At 39.0% G+C, this 14505-nt stretch overlaps 1 protein-coding gene across 1 annotated transcript; it reads left to right on the forward strand.

Moving 5' to 3' along the window:
• Window positions 1-10273: 10273 nt before the first annotated feature.
• Window positions 10274-13271, forward strand: LOC107806643 (protein POLYCHOME-like). Its single transcript, XM_016630842.2, has 3 exons — window positions 10274-10409; window positions 10563-10945; window positions 12528-13271. The coding sequence occupies exons 2-3, from the start codon at window positions 10574-10576 to the stop codon at window positions 12915-12917; spliced, it is 762 nt and encodes a 253-aa protein (XP_016486328.1). The 5' UTR covers window positions 10274-10409; window positions 10563-10573; the 3' UTR covers window positions 12918-13271.
• Window positions 13272-14505: the final 1234 nt, after the last annotated feature.

A 14505-nucleotide genomic window follows, 5' to 3' on the forward strand; every position in this document is an offset into this window, starting at 1 on the left:
GATCGCTTCCGCGAATGGCTTACCCATGGCTGACATCATGTTTTGGAAATAGTCAGACTCTTGAGCCTGGAGAAAGGTAGTGACCATTTCCGCTTCATCCATGGGAGGCTTCACTCTCGACGCCTGTTCACGCCACTTAATAGCATACTCTCTAAAGCTTTCAGAAGGTTTCTTCTTCAAATTCGACAGAGAGTTTTGGTCTGGCGCAATGTCGATGTTATACTGGAATTGCTTTACAAAATCTCTGGCGAGATCATCCCATATATGCCATCGGGACATTTCCTGATCCATATACCATTCCGAAGCTATCCCTACTAGACTTTCCCCAAAATATGCCATTAGCAGTTCTTCTTTTCCGCCGGCTCCCCGCAATTGGTTGCAGTATTTCTTAAGATGTGCAATGGGGTCACCGTGCCCATCGTATTTCTCAAACTTGGGGGTCTTGAAACCCGTTGGCAGGTGCATGTGAGGAAACATGCACAGGTCGGCGTAAGAGACGCTCTTTTGCCCGCTCAATCCTTGCATATTCTTCAGACTTTGTTCAAGGCTTCTCATCCTTTTGGCAATCTCATTTTGTTCTGCAAATCTGGGGTTCTGATCCTGCCCTGGTGCGAGCTCGCACTGAGGCGGTAGAGGATTAGTACTGGTAGCGAACCTAGTTGGTTCCATTGAGAACGATGGTGCTTGGAATGTAAAAGAGGATGAGTCAAAGCTTGGCTTGTACGTGGTAGGCTGTGCCGTAACTGGGCAAGGCGATGCAGTAAAGATGTTCATGCTTGCATCAGTGGCCGACATTCGGGGATGAGGTTCAGAAGGCGATCCAGCGGAGAAGGCTGAGGTGGATGGGTACCCGAATAGGGTAGCAGGATAATTTATGGGGACATTAGAAGTCCCACTTGACCTGGAGAATAATTCAGGGAATCCGGGGACGACACTTGGCGGCTCTTTCCCATTGTTCCAGTCGTCCAACATTTCCAACATGCGGAGCCGTAGGATTCTATTTTCCTCCGCAGTTGCGGATTCAGGTGTGAGGACGGCTGAGATTGAGCTTTCCTCAAAAACAGGGATCGTTTGCAATGGAATTTCTGAAGACATTTCCACACTTCCTTTTGACCTGGTGAAGTAAGTGTGAGTACTGCTTCTGGCCCTAACAACAGGTAGTTGAACACTTCTCCTTGACCTCGTGAAATATGAGTGCGAGGCCAGACTTTCACCAAACCAACCGTCCTTTCAAAAACCCTGGAAATGCTCAATGACAAACGCACGGTTAATTTGTAGCAAATAACAGATAGTTAATCTCACGTTGGGCATGATGCACCTATACAGTTAAGTGGATTACTATATGTTTGCTACGAGAGCATGCGTCATTCCGGCGTTTTTTGTTAGTTTTCTTTTTTTTCTTTTTGTTTTTCTTTTTTTTTCTTTTGTTTTTCTTTTATGTGTTTTTATTTTATTTTTTTTATTTTTGCAGTAAAAGAAATGCGACCGGATCCGATGAGGATTGCCTACGTATCACGATGCCTACGTGAATCAGATCATTACGTAGTTCGAATAACACAAATGAGCGTAAAAGAAACAACCTCTTTATTGTTGAAACGTTCTATTACAAGCTATATTTTGCAAAAGAAAAAGCGAACTTTGAAAACAAACCTAGATTCAAAATAGACTAAAAATCACCCTGATGGGAAAAACAAACAGAAGATGCTAAGATACAGATTTGACCTATGAACGCATTATGGTTTTGAAAATTGGTGTCCGCGGGGCATCGTTCGGCCTCACCGCGGTCCTAGGCGTGAGATCCCTCTCAAGTTGCTCCAGCTCGTGCATAGTCTGCTTGACATAACCCATTACTGCCGAGAGGACGGTAACGCTGGACATGTTCTCACATCGTAGGCATCGTCTGGTGATGGCATGGGCAATGGCCTTGATCCTATCTCTGGTTTGCTTCTTCTCTACGAGCAGGCGTTTTATCTGATCGCTGCATATCTTGAAGACTTGAGCATCTTGTACATGCTGATGCTTCAGTCGCAGTACTTCCAACTTCATCTGGGCTATTGAGTCATACCAGTATCTGCTCTCAATTTGGAAATCCTTGGCCTGATTAGCTGCTTTGATCTCAAGTGCAGCCATCTCTCTCTTTATTTTAGCAACAGTTTTCTCGTGGTCGTCTTCCAATTGATTCATGTATCGACGATGCTTATTTGCTCTTGTATCCCACTGTGCTTTGAGCTCTACTATGACGTTTTCAGATTTCTCCAAACCATCTTGCCATTCTCTGATCTCGCTTTTTAGCCTTTTTATCAGGTGCTCGTCTGATCGACACCTTGGTTGTTTATCTGCATCCAACCTTATCTGTTTGATCCGGGCTCTGAGCATTTCATTTTCTTGAATTAACCTGTTCCGCTCTCCCAGATCGGTAGCAATTTGCACGTTGTGCTCGTATTTCATGTCTTCTACTTGTTGCTTTAACCTGCTGATTTCGGCACAATAGCCTTTTTCCTTTGCTAACCAATCCCAATGCCTTTGCGATGACTCGGTGAAATTCCGGATGTGGGGTCTCTTAGCTGGCCTTTCATGCTCAAGTTCCCTTCTGTACCATGCAAGGTAACCTGGCGCCGTTTCTCCTTTGGCTCGATTCCGCACGCAAGTATCTGATTTCAAATATTGACCCTCATTCCAGATTTGGCGAATCTTTGCTTCTGGGAACTGTCCGTTAGGACTTATCTCAACTGCTTGAGCGCTAAGGTCTTCCTCATGAGGTACTGTCTGGCATCTTCCGAACTGTCTCAAAATTCGGCCGGGTGCGTAAGGTTGAATGCTCTTAAGCCCCATTAGTAAGAAATGAGTTTTAGCTGCAGACATATATAGGATCTTATCTACAGGCAACCATCCCAACGTCCATTGTATTTGGCCGGCAGTAAGAGCTTGAAAGAACGAGGTCCATGCCAGGACTCCTTTGGGCAAAATGATCTCTTTGGTTCTCGTGTAAGATTCTTCTATGCGGGTTTTTTCCGGGGAACCATGGCTCAAAATCTCGGAATGATGGCAGAGGTGCTCGGTCATCCATATCTGTAGGAGCAAGTTACAACCTTCGAAGAAATTTCCCCCGGCTTTACAAGCTGTGAGAGCTCGAAAGATGTCGGATACCACCATAGGCGCGAGAGTACTGTCACTTTGCGTGAGTAAAGTGCTGACGACCCCAGATATCTTCAAATCAATGTTTCCATCTTTCCTTGGAAATACCAGAAGGCCCAGGAACACCATCATGAATGCTACCCGTCTGTGCTTGTCCCACTTCTGACGAACTCCCTTGCTGCACAGTTTGTTGATTGGATTATTGAATCCCCCTCATGACCGTACCTATCATATATGAAGCATGGAGTACAAAATCCGGCTGCCAGATCCGGGTTGTGGACTGTTCTAGGTATCTTCAATGAATCTAGGAATCGATGTACCGTGACGACTCTCGGGGCGACCAAGTATTTTTTCCCTCAACGGAAGTTCAGTATTCCCGATGTACCCGGCCATTTCTTCCAAAGTCGGAGTGAGTTCAAAATCAGAGAAATGGAAAACATTGTGCGCCGGGTCCCAATAGGTAACCAAAGCTCTTATGATATCTCCCCGAGGCTGGATTTCCAATAAACCCACAAGACCTTTCAGATATTTCTTAACCTCATTTTGTCCTTCAACACCTAGATCATTCCACCATAGCCGTAACTTGACAGGGATTTTGGTCATTATTGAAAAATGTTCATTTCGCATCGTGCTCATCCTGCACATTTATTAAGGTGATTTTAACAAAACGAACTGACTCAAATTTTTTTTTTACAGAGGGGATCGAGTTTTAAACACGGCCTTTAAACATTTCGGGGGCGAAGATTTTAAGGCTGTGTGGGTCTACTGGATAAAAATGCTAAACAAGACCCAAAGGTGGCTATTTATGCAAAGTCAGCCTTCCGGCGTCCCTTTCGGGAACATTCGGCTATTTATGACAAAACAGCGTCACCCGATTTATTTACGACTCTTTAAAAATTTGACACATTATTTATTTATTTATTTATTAATTTTTGGCTATTTAGAAAAATGGGGTTGAACCCGACGAGGGTTGCCTACGTATCTCACATCCGGTGAGAATCAAACCGGCGTAGTTCGGGCATATCATGAATAGAGAAAATCAAATAAACCTAGAAATCAAGAATAAGTATTTTTATTATTTTTGAAAAAAAGATAAAGACTAAAGAAAAATATTTTTTTTAGGCAATATTTGGACTATTAGTCTGAATTTATAAAAGGGGTACTACAAAAGAAACAAAACATTTTTTGAATTATGAATTTTCCATTTTTTTTACTTTTAAATAAATACCTTCTTTTTTTTTTATTTTGGACATGAAAGAAATTTTTTTTTTTTGCATTTTTTTTTTAATAATTCAAACTAAGAAGATAAATTTTGTTTTTATTCTTTTTTTTTTAGAAAAAATTCCGGCGAGGTTTTGACAATACTTGAACATTGGTTTTATTTTTTCAAAATAAGTAATTATCTCCCTACGCTGCTATTTTTCCCTTTTTTAGAAACCGGTCAGCATGCGGAACCGAAGCAAATAAATGCACAAAACAAATAGGATGCAGCAGGGTGGTCTTCTTCATTTCAGGTTGCCTGTCCTAGACGGACCCAACCCCTGTGTTGAGTCCCCTAAGTCAAATGCAACATGATGCAAATAAGCGTTCCTACTAGGGATCCGGCATGAAGTCAAGTTATTCTAAGTTTGTAACCTGGGTATTTGTTCTAGACTGTGTACCCGAGCGGACAACTCGAGTCGAGGAGGGGGCTACGTACCGGGGACCCGCGAGATCGTCCGGCTTTGTAACTTGTCCGACCTCTTTCTTATTTCAGGTATTGACACTAACAGAATAAAAAGTCTCGACCAGCGAGCTTCTCCCCGGAGGTAAGAAGAGAAGGGTTTCGGCACAATTTATATACAGTTCAGATAATATCAAAGCGGTAAAAGACAACATTTAGCACGTTATGCAAAAACATGTAATAAAGATCAGATAATAAAGCCAAATATAACAAATATTCTAAGCTCGAATTCTTGAACCCTGAACCAGTGGTTCTGGGTTTAATCCCCAGCAGAGTCGCCAGAGCTGTCACACCTCCTTTTTGCGCGCCCGCCCCGAAGGGTAAGATGCGCGGGTGGAGTTTTTCCAATTTAAGTGACAATATTCGAAATGGGATTATTTATTTAATTCAGAGTCGCCACTTGGGAAAGGTTTGGCTTTTGGTGTCCCAAGTCACCGGTTTATCTTGAATCCCAAATCGAGGAAATTTTCGACTTTTCCAAATGAAGTCTGCGAACCAGAAATTCTAAGTAAGGAATTCTGTTGACCCGAGGGAAGGTGTTAGGCACCCTCGAATCCCGTGGTTCTAGCACGGTCGCTTAAATTGTTATAATGGCTAAATATCTGATTTAAATACATGTTATGACTTACGTGCTTTTATTAAGTTTAAACCGCTTTTATTATTATCATTTATTTTTATAGAATTGCAACGTCGTGAAAATGCATCTCGAACCACGTCACAATCAATGCACCCGTGGTTGTCAACACATTTCGACTCCGTTGAGATTTGGATTCGGGTCACATCAATGCGCACCCGAATTTAAGAATATAATTTACTTAAAGTCGCGCCTAAAGAATCTAACGCGTTATTATCTTTGGGGAAAGCAGTGGAATTCACTAAACAGTCCGTCCCAAATTCTAAGTATTTATCATGATCAATTATTGAGGGCCCCGCAATTTGCATTTTTATTTGGCGAGGCTCGTCTCATTATTTTAGAAGGGTATCCTACAGTGACTACATTTCTACTACGTTTGTCTTTAAAAAGAAAGATGATACCGAACTTTGCTTGTTTGAACAAATACAGACTGAATCTTTATTATGTTTGCCGAACCTAAATTTGTTTGATTACCTGATTGATTGTTTATGAGGTGAGAGTTACCTCATGCTTTGTCTTCATCGAGTGAATACGCTTATTAATTTGCTAAGTGAGATTGCAAGCAAACCAACAACATATACTGAGTTATATTTAACGACCTCCAAGTTTTATTTTAAACTCTAACCTATCTGAAATTGATAAACGAAATTGGTTGTTTCTTAGGAAAATTACTACTAATTGAACTCAAAACGACTATTAGTTTTTTTTCAACAGTCCTCGCATTATTTCGAAACAAGGAATCTATACCGAGACCCGATATCGAACCTATATCGGAACAAACAATCTGACAGGAGAGCTGGCATTCATAGCCTGACTCTTAATATGACTGCATGAGAGTTTGTTTGGGATACATTTATCCCAGACCTAGTACCACAGATTTGTCAGTTCAGTGGTCTTAGGCAAAATACATACAAGTGCTTGCCATGACTCTATGTTATACAGTCATAACTAAGTCAAACAGGATGTTATACTGAACTGAATGTATACTAAATCAAACATACTGTCTATGTCATACTGTCATTACTATTGAACAATACTATCTAATAGTTCATCTCAAACAGAATGTATGTTAGTTTATACAGAATGTTTGCAGTTTGCAGTTAAACAAATACATGCTAAACTAGCATTCAACCTATTTTTGAACACCAATATTATAACATAAACAGATGTTCATTTCTTTATTTTCTGCTTCAACTTCGAACTTTCAACAACACATGGTTTCAGGAGTTGTGTACCTGGAAATATTTGAAAATTTGAAGAAAAGGGGGAAATCAGCAGAGCAACAATGGCAACAGGTGCAGCAACAATAACAGCACTAGCAGTAACAGCAGGACAGAATAGCAGCAGCAACAAGAAACAGAAGAGTAGCAGCCACGACTCACAAAACAATTGGAGTGAGATCAAACACCCCAACTAAACCAAACTCTCGAGTAGAACAAGCAACAACCAAGTAGACTCAGTTGGGAGAAATCAGTGTTGCACAAAACAGGTCCAGGTTTAGTGAAATTAAAACAAAAGGAAAGGAAGCAACTTCTAGTTTTTGTCTGTCTGAGTTATCAGACAAAAATTCTTTTCCAGTTTTCTGTTTCCAAAATTTGAACTCTCAGATGTTCCTTCTCAGTGTCTCTCCCTATCTCTGTATGCTCTGTCTGTGTATCTCTATCAGCTCTCTCTTTTTCTCTTCTATCCTCACAATGTGTGTGTTTCTTTCCTCTAACTCTTCAGGGTTCTCTAACCTGTCCCCCCTTAGTCAGATGTCTGCCCTCTTATAAGCCTTCACATTACCCCTTTTACAGCCTGATAGATTATCACCAATACCCCTCTCATGTGCCTTCCATTTTCAGTTCCATTTTAGCTAAGTAAATATTAAACCCCATCATTCCCTTCGCAGGCTTAACTTTTAAAAGGTTTAATACTTTTAAACTAAAGCAAAGTATGGGCAGTAGAATATATCTGACAGCATATGCTGTCAAATTATTTAAAACTTAACAAAGACCTTTATGCAGGCCACAGGTTGTGCACAAAGCACATGAGGTGCACCAATGCACATGCTGTGCACATGCCCTCCAATTCAGAATTTAAACCAAACATCCCTTTTACATTACTGATCCAAATCAACAGCTATAAGTAAACAAAACTGGTTCTTAATTGATTCAACAAATGCTTAGCAGAAGTAAGTCGATTTGTTATTGTTCGGACAGTTGAAACTAATTGACGACACATGTCGACTCGACTATATTAGCATTAACATACACAATCGTAGCCAAAAATCAGACATTTAAACAGTATCGATGCATGATTCGAATTATACTGACTAAGCAGAAATGTACTCGAGGAGTCAACTAGTCAGTCCAAAATTTGGAGCTCAATTATTCGCACAGCATATACACACGCATTATCAGAATAAAGGAGGGATTCAAACAAACACAGTGGTTTAGGCAAAGTGGACAAACAGAAGTTGGTAAAAATTCAAAGACAAACATGAACCGACTTTTAAAACAAATCACACGGACTAAAACAAGTAAAGGAAAGAAAGCAAACTCACCTTAAAACTCGAAAAAAATCAAAAGTTTGAACTCGGATTTGGACAGACTTTTCTTAAGGCTGAACGGACTTTAATCGAAGTGTTTCTCAGATGAGAAACACTTCGATTAAGGTCCCTTAGACCTTAATTTCTTTGGCTCGAACGGGTATGAACCAGTGACGAGGAACCTTGTGGTTTCAAAACTCAGATCTGGGATTCGTGCTTCCCTGGTCAGATTCGGACCAAACCAAGTATGGTTTGGTCACGAGGGGGGTCTGGGGAGTGTCTGGTATGAATTTAGGGCCGATCGGTGTAGATTAGGTTCCGACTCGAATCTTCAAATGAAGATTCGAGAAGGTGGGATAGGATTCGAGGTGTGTGGTTGATAGATTTGGGTTCAGGACGGCAAGGGGGTTCTATGGTGTTAAGGGCAAGGTCACCGGCGTCCGTGCCGCCGGCTTTCATGGTGAAGGATACAGGGGCGGCTAGGGTTTGAAGGGGACGGGTTTGGTGAAGACGAAGGCAGGGGTGTTGGCTAGGGGGGGCAGGGTATGGTAAAAGGTTTATATAGTTAATGGGTGGGCGGATCTCAACCGTTAGATCAATCTAGATCTACGGTCTGGATCTGAGGGCTTAAGTGGAACGGTGTCGTTTTGAGGGTAAAGGGTTTGGGTTGGTCCGGGTGAAAATGGGTCGGGGCCATTAGTGGGTTAAGGGGAGGTGATCGTGGCCGTTGATCAATCTGAGATCAACGACCCAGATCAGTTTGGACCAAAACTGCGTCGTTTGGACACCCTGGGTATCAGCTGGACTGGACCGGCAGGCCTGGTTTGGGCATTGTTTGTTTGGGCCAATTTTAATAAATTGGCCCAATCCGGAGGAAGAAGATTATTTCTTTTTTCTTTTTTTTCTTTTTTTTTATTTTGAAAACAAAACTTAAGCAAAAAATCAAATTAAAAATTAAATACACACTCAATACAATTATTTGCACACATACTAAAATATTTCAGAACAGGTAAAATCAAACCAATCAAAATCACGGACGAAGATGCCTATTTATGATTTTCTACTTGACGACCGGATTACGGTTCGAATTATGCATGACCCACACATTTTTTTTTGTATTTTGTTTTAAATAGCTAAATACATAAAAATGGACAAAAGTTACAAGTAAATCAACAAAGTGCTGCACAGAAATCCAAAAATTGTACAGCAGGACCAATTATTATTATTTTTTATTTCTTTTGGAGCGATTGTCGTGCGAAACAAAAATCACGTGCTCACAGGGGTGAAAGGGAGTTTTTCCTTTAATACCCAAACCCAAAGGATTTACTTTTCCTACCTATACGGTCTAAACTATTTACCCCTACCCAATCCTCTTTCCCTTTTCAGTTTCTCTAGACAAGCAGAGTCCCACACCCCAAACGTTCCTTTCCTCTTTGAAAAAACACTCATAGCTTAGTCTTTTTAGTGGATGATGAAAATCCAGGACAAACCCATGCATTTACCCCCATTTTTAAAGAATTTTCTATATAAATTTTAAGACAAAAGTTTTATATTATTGTACATGAGTTTCACTCCAAAATCCCCTTTCTATATTAGTATATTCTTTTTTGTATATTTATTTATATTTCTGAACCCATGTGTTATGGTTATATATCAATTTTCCTAGATCTATTTTTTTGTGTGTATGAAGATCCACCATTGAGTATAAAACTTGGTGAATAAAGAAAAATATGATTCTGAAAAAAGAAATATATGAACAGAAAAAAGAAGAAAAAAAATGAAAAAAAGAGAAAAAAGAAAAAGCACACAAATAAAAAAGAAAATGAGAAAAAAAAAGAAACATTTACCCATGAAAGCTGCAATGAGTAAGAAGGGTAATTAGTTTGGTGGGTAGAAAAACTAATGGGCAGACAAGGATAATTAGTTTAGTTTTTATGGATAAAGTTATAAAACTCCCTTTTTTAATTACCAATTCGAAAACTGGCTAGCCCTATTTTCACGTTAGCAGCAAAGCTTACCGAGCTTCAACATGGACCAAACAAGCAAATAGGCGGAAAATGGAAGCCCGTTTGACTAGCCCGTTTGACGGTTAAAATAAGTTTTTTTTTTTTCACCGACGGTTAAAACAGCTAAACGAACTAAAAATTCAAAATTTGAAATCTGATTTAAGCTGCTAATTATTTCCCCTAATTTCCGCAGTTTTGAAAAAAAAAAAATCAGTTCTGAAAATTTCATTTTAAACTTTTCTGTATAAAGTACCGCCCAAACTCCATTTTGAAAATTTGCCCAGACGCCTCTCTCTCTAAGCTCTCTTTCTTCACCAAACCTAAATCCCATTCCACTTCCCATCTCCAGGAACCCCTCAATAAACCCATAAGATTTTAAAGGTAATCCTCTTGCCGGTAAAAATGGCAGGTGGCCGGAAAACCCCCCCATTTCCGGCTCATTTCGATTTTACTTATAGATCTAACAATAACTTTTTTCTGTTTGTTTCAACTAAATGGTCATCAAAACTAACATTTTCTTGGATTTGTGTGCAGATTTTATAAAAATGACAGAGGCAAGAGATAGAATATCAAGGACGGAGGAGGACCTAATGGACATCTATAGTCGTCGACGGAGGACAACTGTAAGGAATGAAGGAGGCGGCATTGTGATTTTTCAGGATGAACTAGAGGATGCGTCAGCTACTAGAACAATTTTCCGGCCAGGTACTACGGCGAGGGTGGGTTTGGGTGGTGGTATTGGGAGAAGAGTTAATTTTGGGACGCCAAGACGGAACTCGCATAGAACGCCGGCTAGGGTGATTGGTCGAGAGAACATTTCGCCGTCAGGCCGGGGACGAGGGCGAGGAGGACAGCATAGTGTGCTTCCTTCTTGGTATCCAAGAACTCCTCTTCGTGATATCACTTCCATTGTCAGGGTAATGCCTTCTCTTCACTTCTCCAAGCTTATTGAATAGTTAGTTCCTGATTTACTGCTTCTACATTTTGCTCAATGTGTTGTATAATCATTGGCTAGATGATATGTTATATAGCATTGCCTTTTTTGTACTTCATTTATTGTGAAATCTTGTTACATTTGTGTCCGAGAGTAAATTGAGGCTTGTGAATTTAACGTTTTTCAATTTTTGTTTTATGATTTAGCTTTTTGGCTTATTGGTCACTAATGCGACTTTCAATTTGTATCCAAGAATGTTACATTGTTGCCTTTGAGTTCTTTCTTCGTTGTGAAATCTTTTAACATTTGTGTTTGGAAGTAAATTGAGATTGGTATTTTAGTGTAGATGTTTCTAGGGGTAAAAGGTTGTACAAATAGTAATATTATGGCATATTCGATTTTAAATTGAGACTTGTGAATTTAACATTTGTAGTTCCTTTCTTTGCTTTCAATTTTATGGTCATAAATGCAACTTTCAATTTGTATGCGAAAATTTTTAGATGGGATCAGTCTGATGAAATATATCATGATGATTTGCTTGTAATTAACAAGTAGAAATTGTACTTCAGGCTAGATAATTTATGGTCATAAATTTTTGTCTTTAATTTATATTCCCAATTTGAACTGGAGTCTCTGGATCTGCCCTCTTAATTCATAGAATTCATGTTCTTGCTACAGTTTAGTTGCGGATTGTTGTTCGACTGTCAGCAATACATCTTAACAAGACAAGTACTAATGCTTTCAACTTTCAAGTAGAATTCGTATAATGATTTTGCAATGAGAAGACAGTCGATTTGTGGCTTTTACCCTAGAATTCTTATAATAATTTTGCAGTGAGTTCAGTTAAATCTCTATGCTTTGTTGCTTAATGCTGTAATGCCAGTTGATTCTTTAATTTTCGTCTAGGGTAAAATGTTGATAAATAAGTACTCTGTTGGTTCAACGATTTGCTCTATGATTTAGCTTTGGCAATACATTGGTTATGATGGAACATTATTGTGATCAAATATATCACAATAATGGGTTTGTAATTAACAAGTGGAAGTTGTACTTTTGTCTAGATAATTCACGGTCATAAATCCTGTTTTAATAGTACTTCTTTTTCCCAATTTGAATTGGATTATCTGGATGTTGCTTCTTAATAGAGCTCATGTTCTTGTTACAGTTCAGCTTATGGTTTGTTGCTCCATCTAGTCAGGAATACATCTTAACTAGAAAGTACTGATGAATGTTGGTAGTTGCCTAATGCTTTCAACTTTCAAATTTTCATATACTGACATTGCAATACAAAGAGTCCAGTGAAGTTTTTTGCATCTCTAGTGAAAGGTCTGTTGCGCCGTGTGGCTTAATACTCTGAAATGCCAGTCGAGTCTTATATTTTGGTTGTTCGACCACCAATTTTACTGCACTTGCTAGGTGCTCAACTCGAGCTAACTGGTTGTCACTTTGCCAATACTATGTATGAAATAGGTTTTGGGGATTTTCTTGTTGCATAGCATATCATTGGGATTGTGAGGTCTCTTGTAAACTGGATGAATCTGATTGTTATAAGATTCTCTATATAGGCTATTGAAAGAAGAAGAGCTCGCTTTGGAGAGAGGGAAGGCCAACAACTTGAGAGTCCAATATCACAGGACCTGACTGTTCTTGATCCTTCTGAATCTACATCAGGTGCTCAACTTGAGCACAATAATTCATTTATGACTCCACATCCTACAATTAGAAGCAGGATTTATCCCAAATCTGTAGGTAAGGTGCCAAAGATATTGCTCAATATCACCCATCAGAACGACTCTGGAGACATAGATTGCCTCACACCACAGAGAAAGCTGCTAAACTCAATCGACAAAGTTGAGAAAGCAGTGATGGAAGAACTGCATAAGTTGAAGAGGACTCCCTCTGCTAAGAAACAAGAGAGGGAAAAAAGAGTTAGGACTTTAATGTCCATGCGCTGATTCGCCAATTGATATCCGCAGCTCAATCAAGGTTGAGGCACAAAGGGTTCTTAAATTTTGGAGGAAAGGAGAAGAGAGCAGCTGAGCAAGTGTGGTGTAGTTGATCATCTTCTGATGATCAAGCTCTCAGTTGAACTAAGACACACTTTGATATCTTTCCAATCCTTATAGTATACTAAGACACACAGTTAGAATATTATCCATGTAATAATAGTGCTTCACATCTTGCTGAAGTTTTGAAAGTTCTGTAGTTTTATCTCTATCATTCTTTGATGGTTTTAGGTGTTTGAACATGTACAAAGTGCCTGACATTTGTTCTATAGTTGACAATTGTTACTTTTATGATAAGTAGCTGTATTTCATTCTGACATTTATTTTCTATAGTTGAAATGTCTGCGGATCTATTACATACTAGTATGTTTTCTTGGCAATAATAACAATAGAGGACAGGAAAAGAAGGAAATTAATATGGATTCTCGCCATTAAATAATTAAATTTCCTTGTCATGGAATCTGCACTATCTGTGTTCCACTTTCTACCTTTCCTACTCATAGTGAAGAAGATATTAATTGGTTGAATATATAAAGATGAATTCTGATAAATGTAAATACCACCTTTGTCGTTATAGATTTTAGATGTAATACCATTTTTACTAACGAGAAGGAAAAGGGTTCTAGCATCCGAAATGTCAAGAAGGAGCTAACATCAGAAGAAAAATAGTAGTTAATCAAATTTCATTGAAGGATGAGACTAGTCATCGTATCATCTCTTTTTGTCTACTATATGGAAGGAATCTATCGTTTTCTTGTGGGTTCTTCTTTGTGATTTATTCCTCTCATCGGGTCAATTGGTTTTTTACAAACTTGTTTTTAGTTTTATGACCCTACCTCATTTTTTACACATGAGATATTTACTTTTTAGACGTAAGAGACATGTCTTTTACACATAAGAGATCTAAAAAGGTCATTTTCTTAAATTCAAAATTATAAAGGGACATGTGTTGCGGAAGCCAAATGTATATAGTGTGAATAAGTCATAACTACTATACCAAAAATTATGACAGCCACCAAATAATAAATAAGACAATAAAACAACAATAAAGGGAACACCAGAATTTACGAGGTTCGGCTAATTTTGCCTACTCCTCGGACACAACCAATATTTTATTTCACTCCAAAAATACAAGTGAAATAATACTAAAGAGAGAAGATACAAATGCCTTAAACAGATGAGAAGGCAAATGAGAGGTGTGTTTAAATCCTAAACATTAAGCCTTCTTTTATAGGGGGAAAACCCCCCCAACCCTTCTTTTCCCACCGATGTGGGACAAAATGTTTTGTCAAATTCAACAAATCTCCACCTTGGCAAAATTCCACATCTTCAATTTTCTCTCAATAACAAATTTTGATTGTGTCTTCATCTTCAATCTTCAGTTTTCAACAATGTTGATAAAATCCAAACAATGTTGAAATTTGACCGCAGTCACCACTTTTGTCAGTATATCAGCAGGATTCTCCGTAGTATGAATTTTCTTCACTGTGACTCCACCTTCTTCTATGATTTCTCGTACGAAATGATACCGAACATC

This window comes from Nicotiana tabacum, chromosome 6 (genome assembly GCF_000715075.1).
Source record: "Nicotiana tabacum cultivar K326 chromosome 6, ASM71507v2, whole genome shotgun sequence".
NCBI lineage: Eukaryota > Viridiplantae > Streptophyta > Magnoliopsida > Solanales > Solanaceae > Nicotiana > Nicotiana tabacum.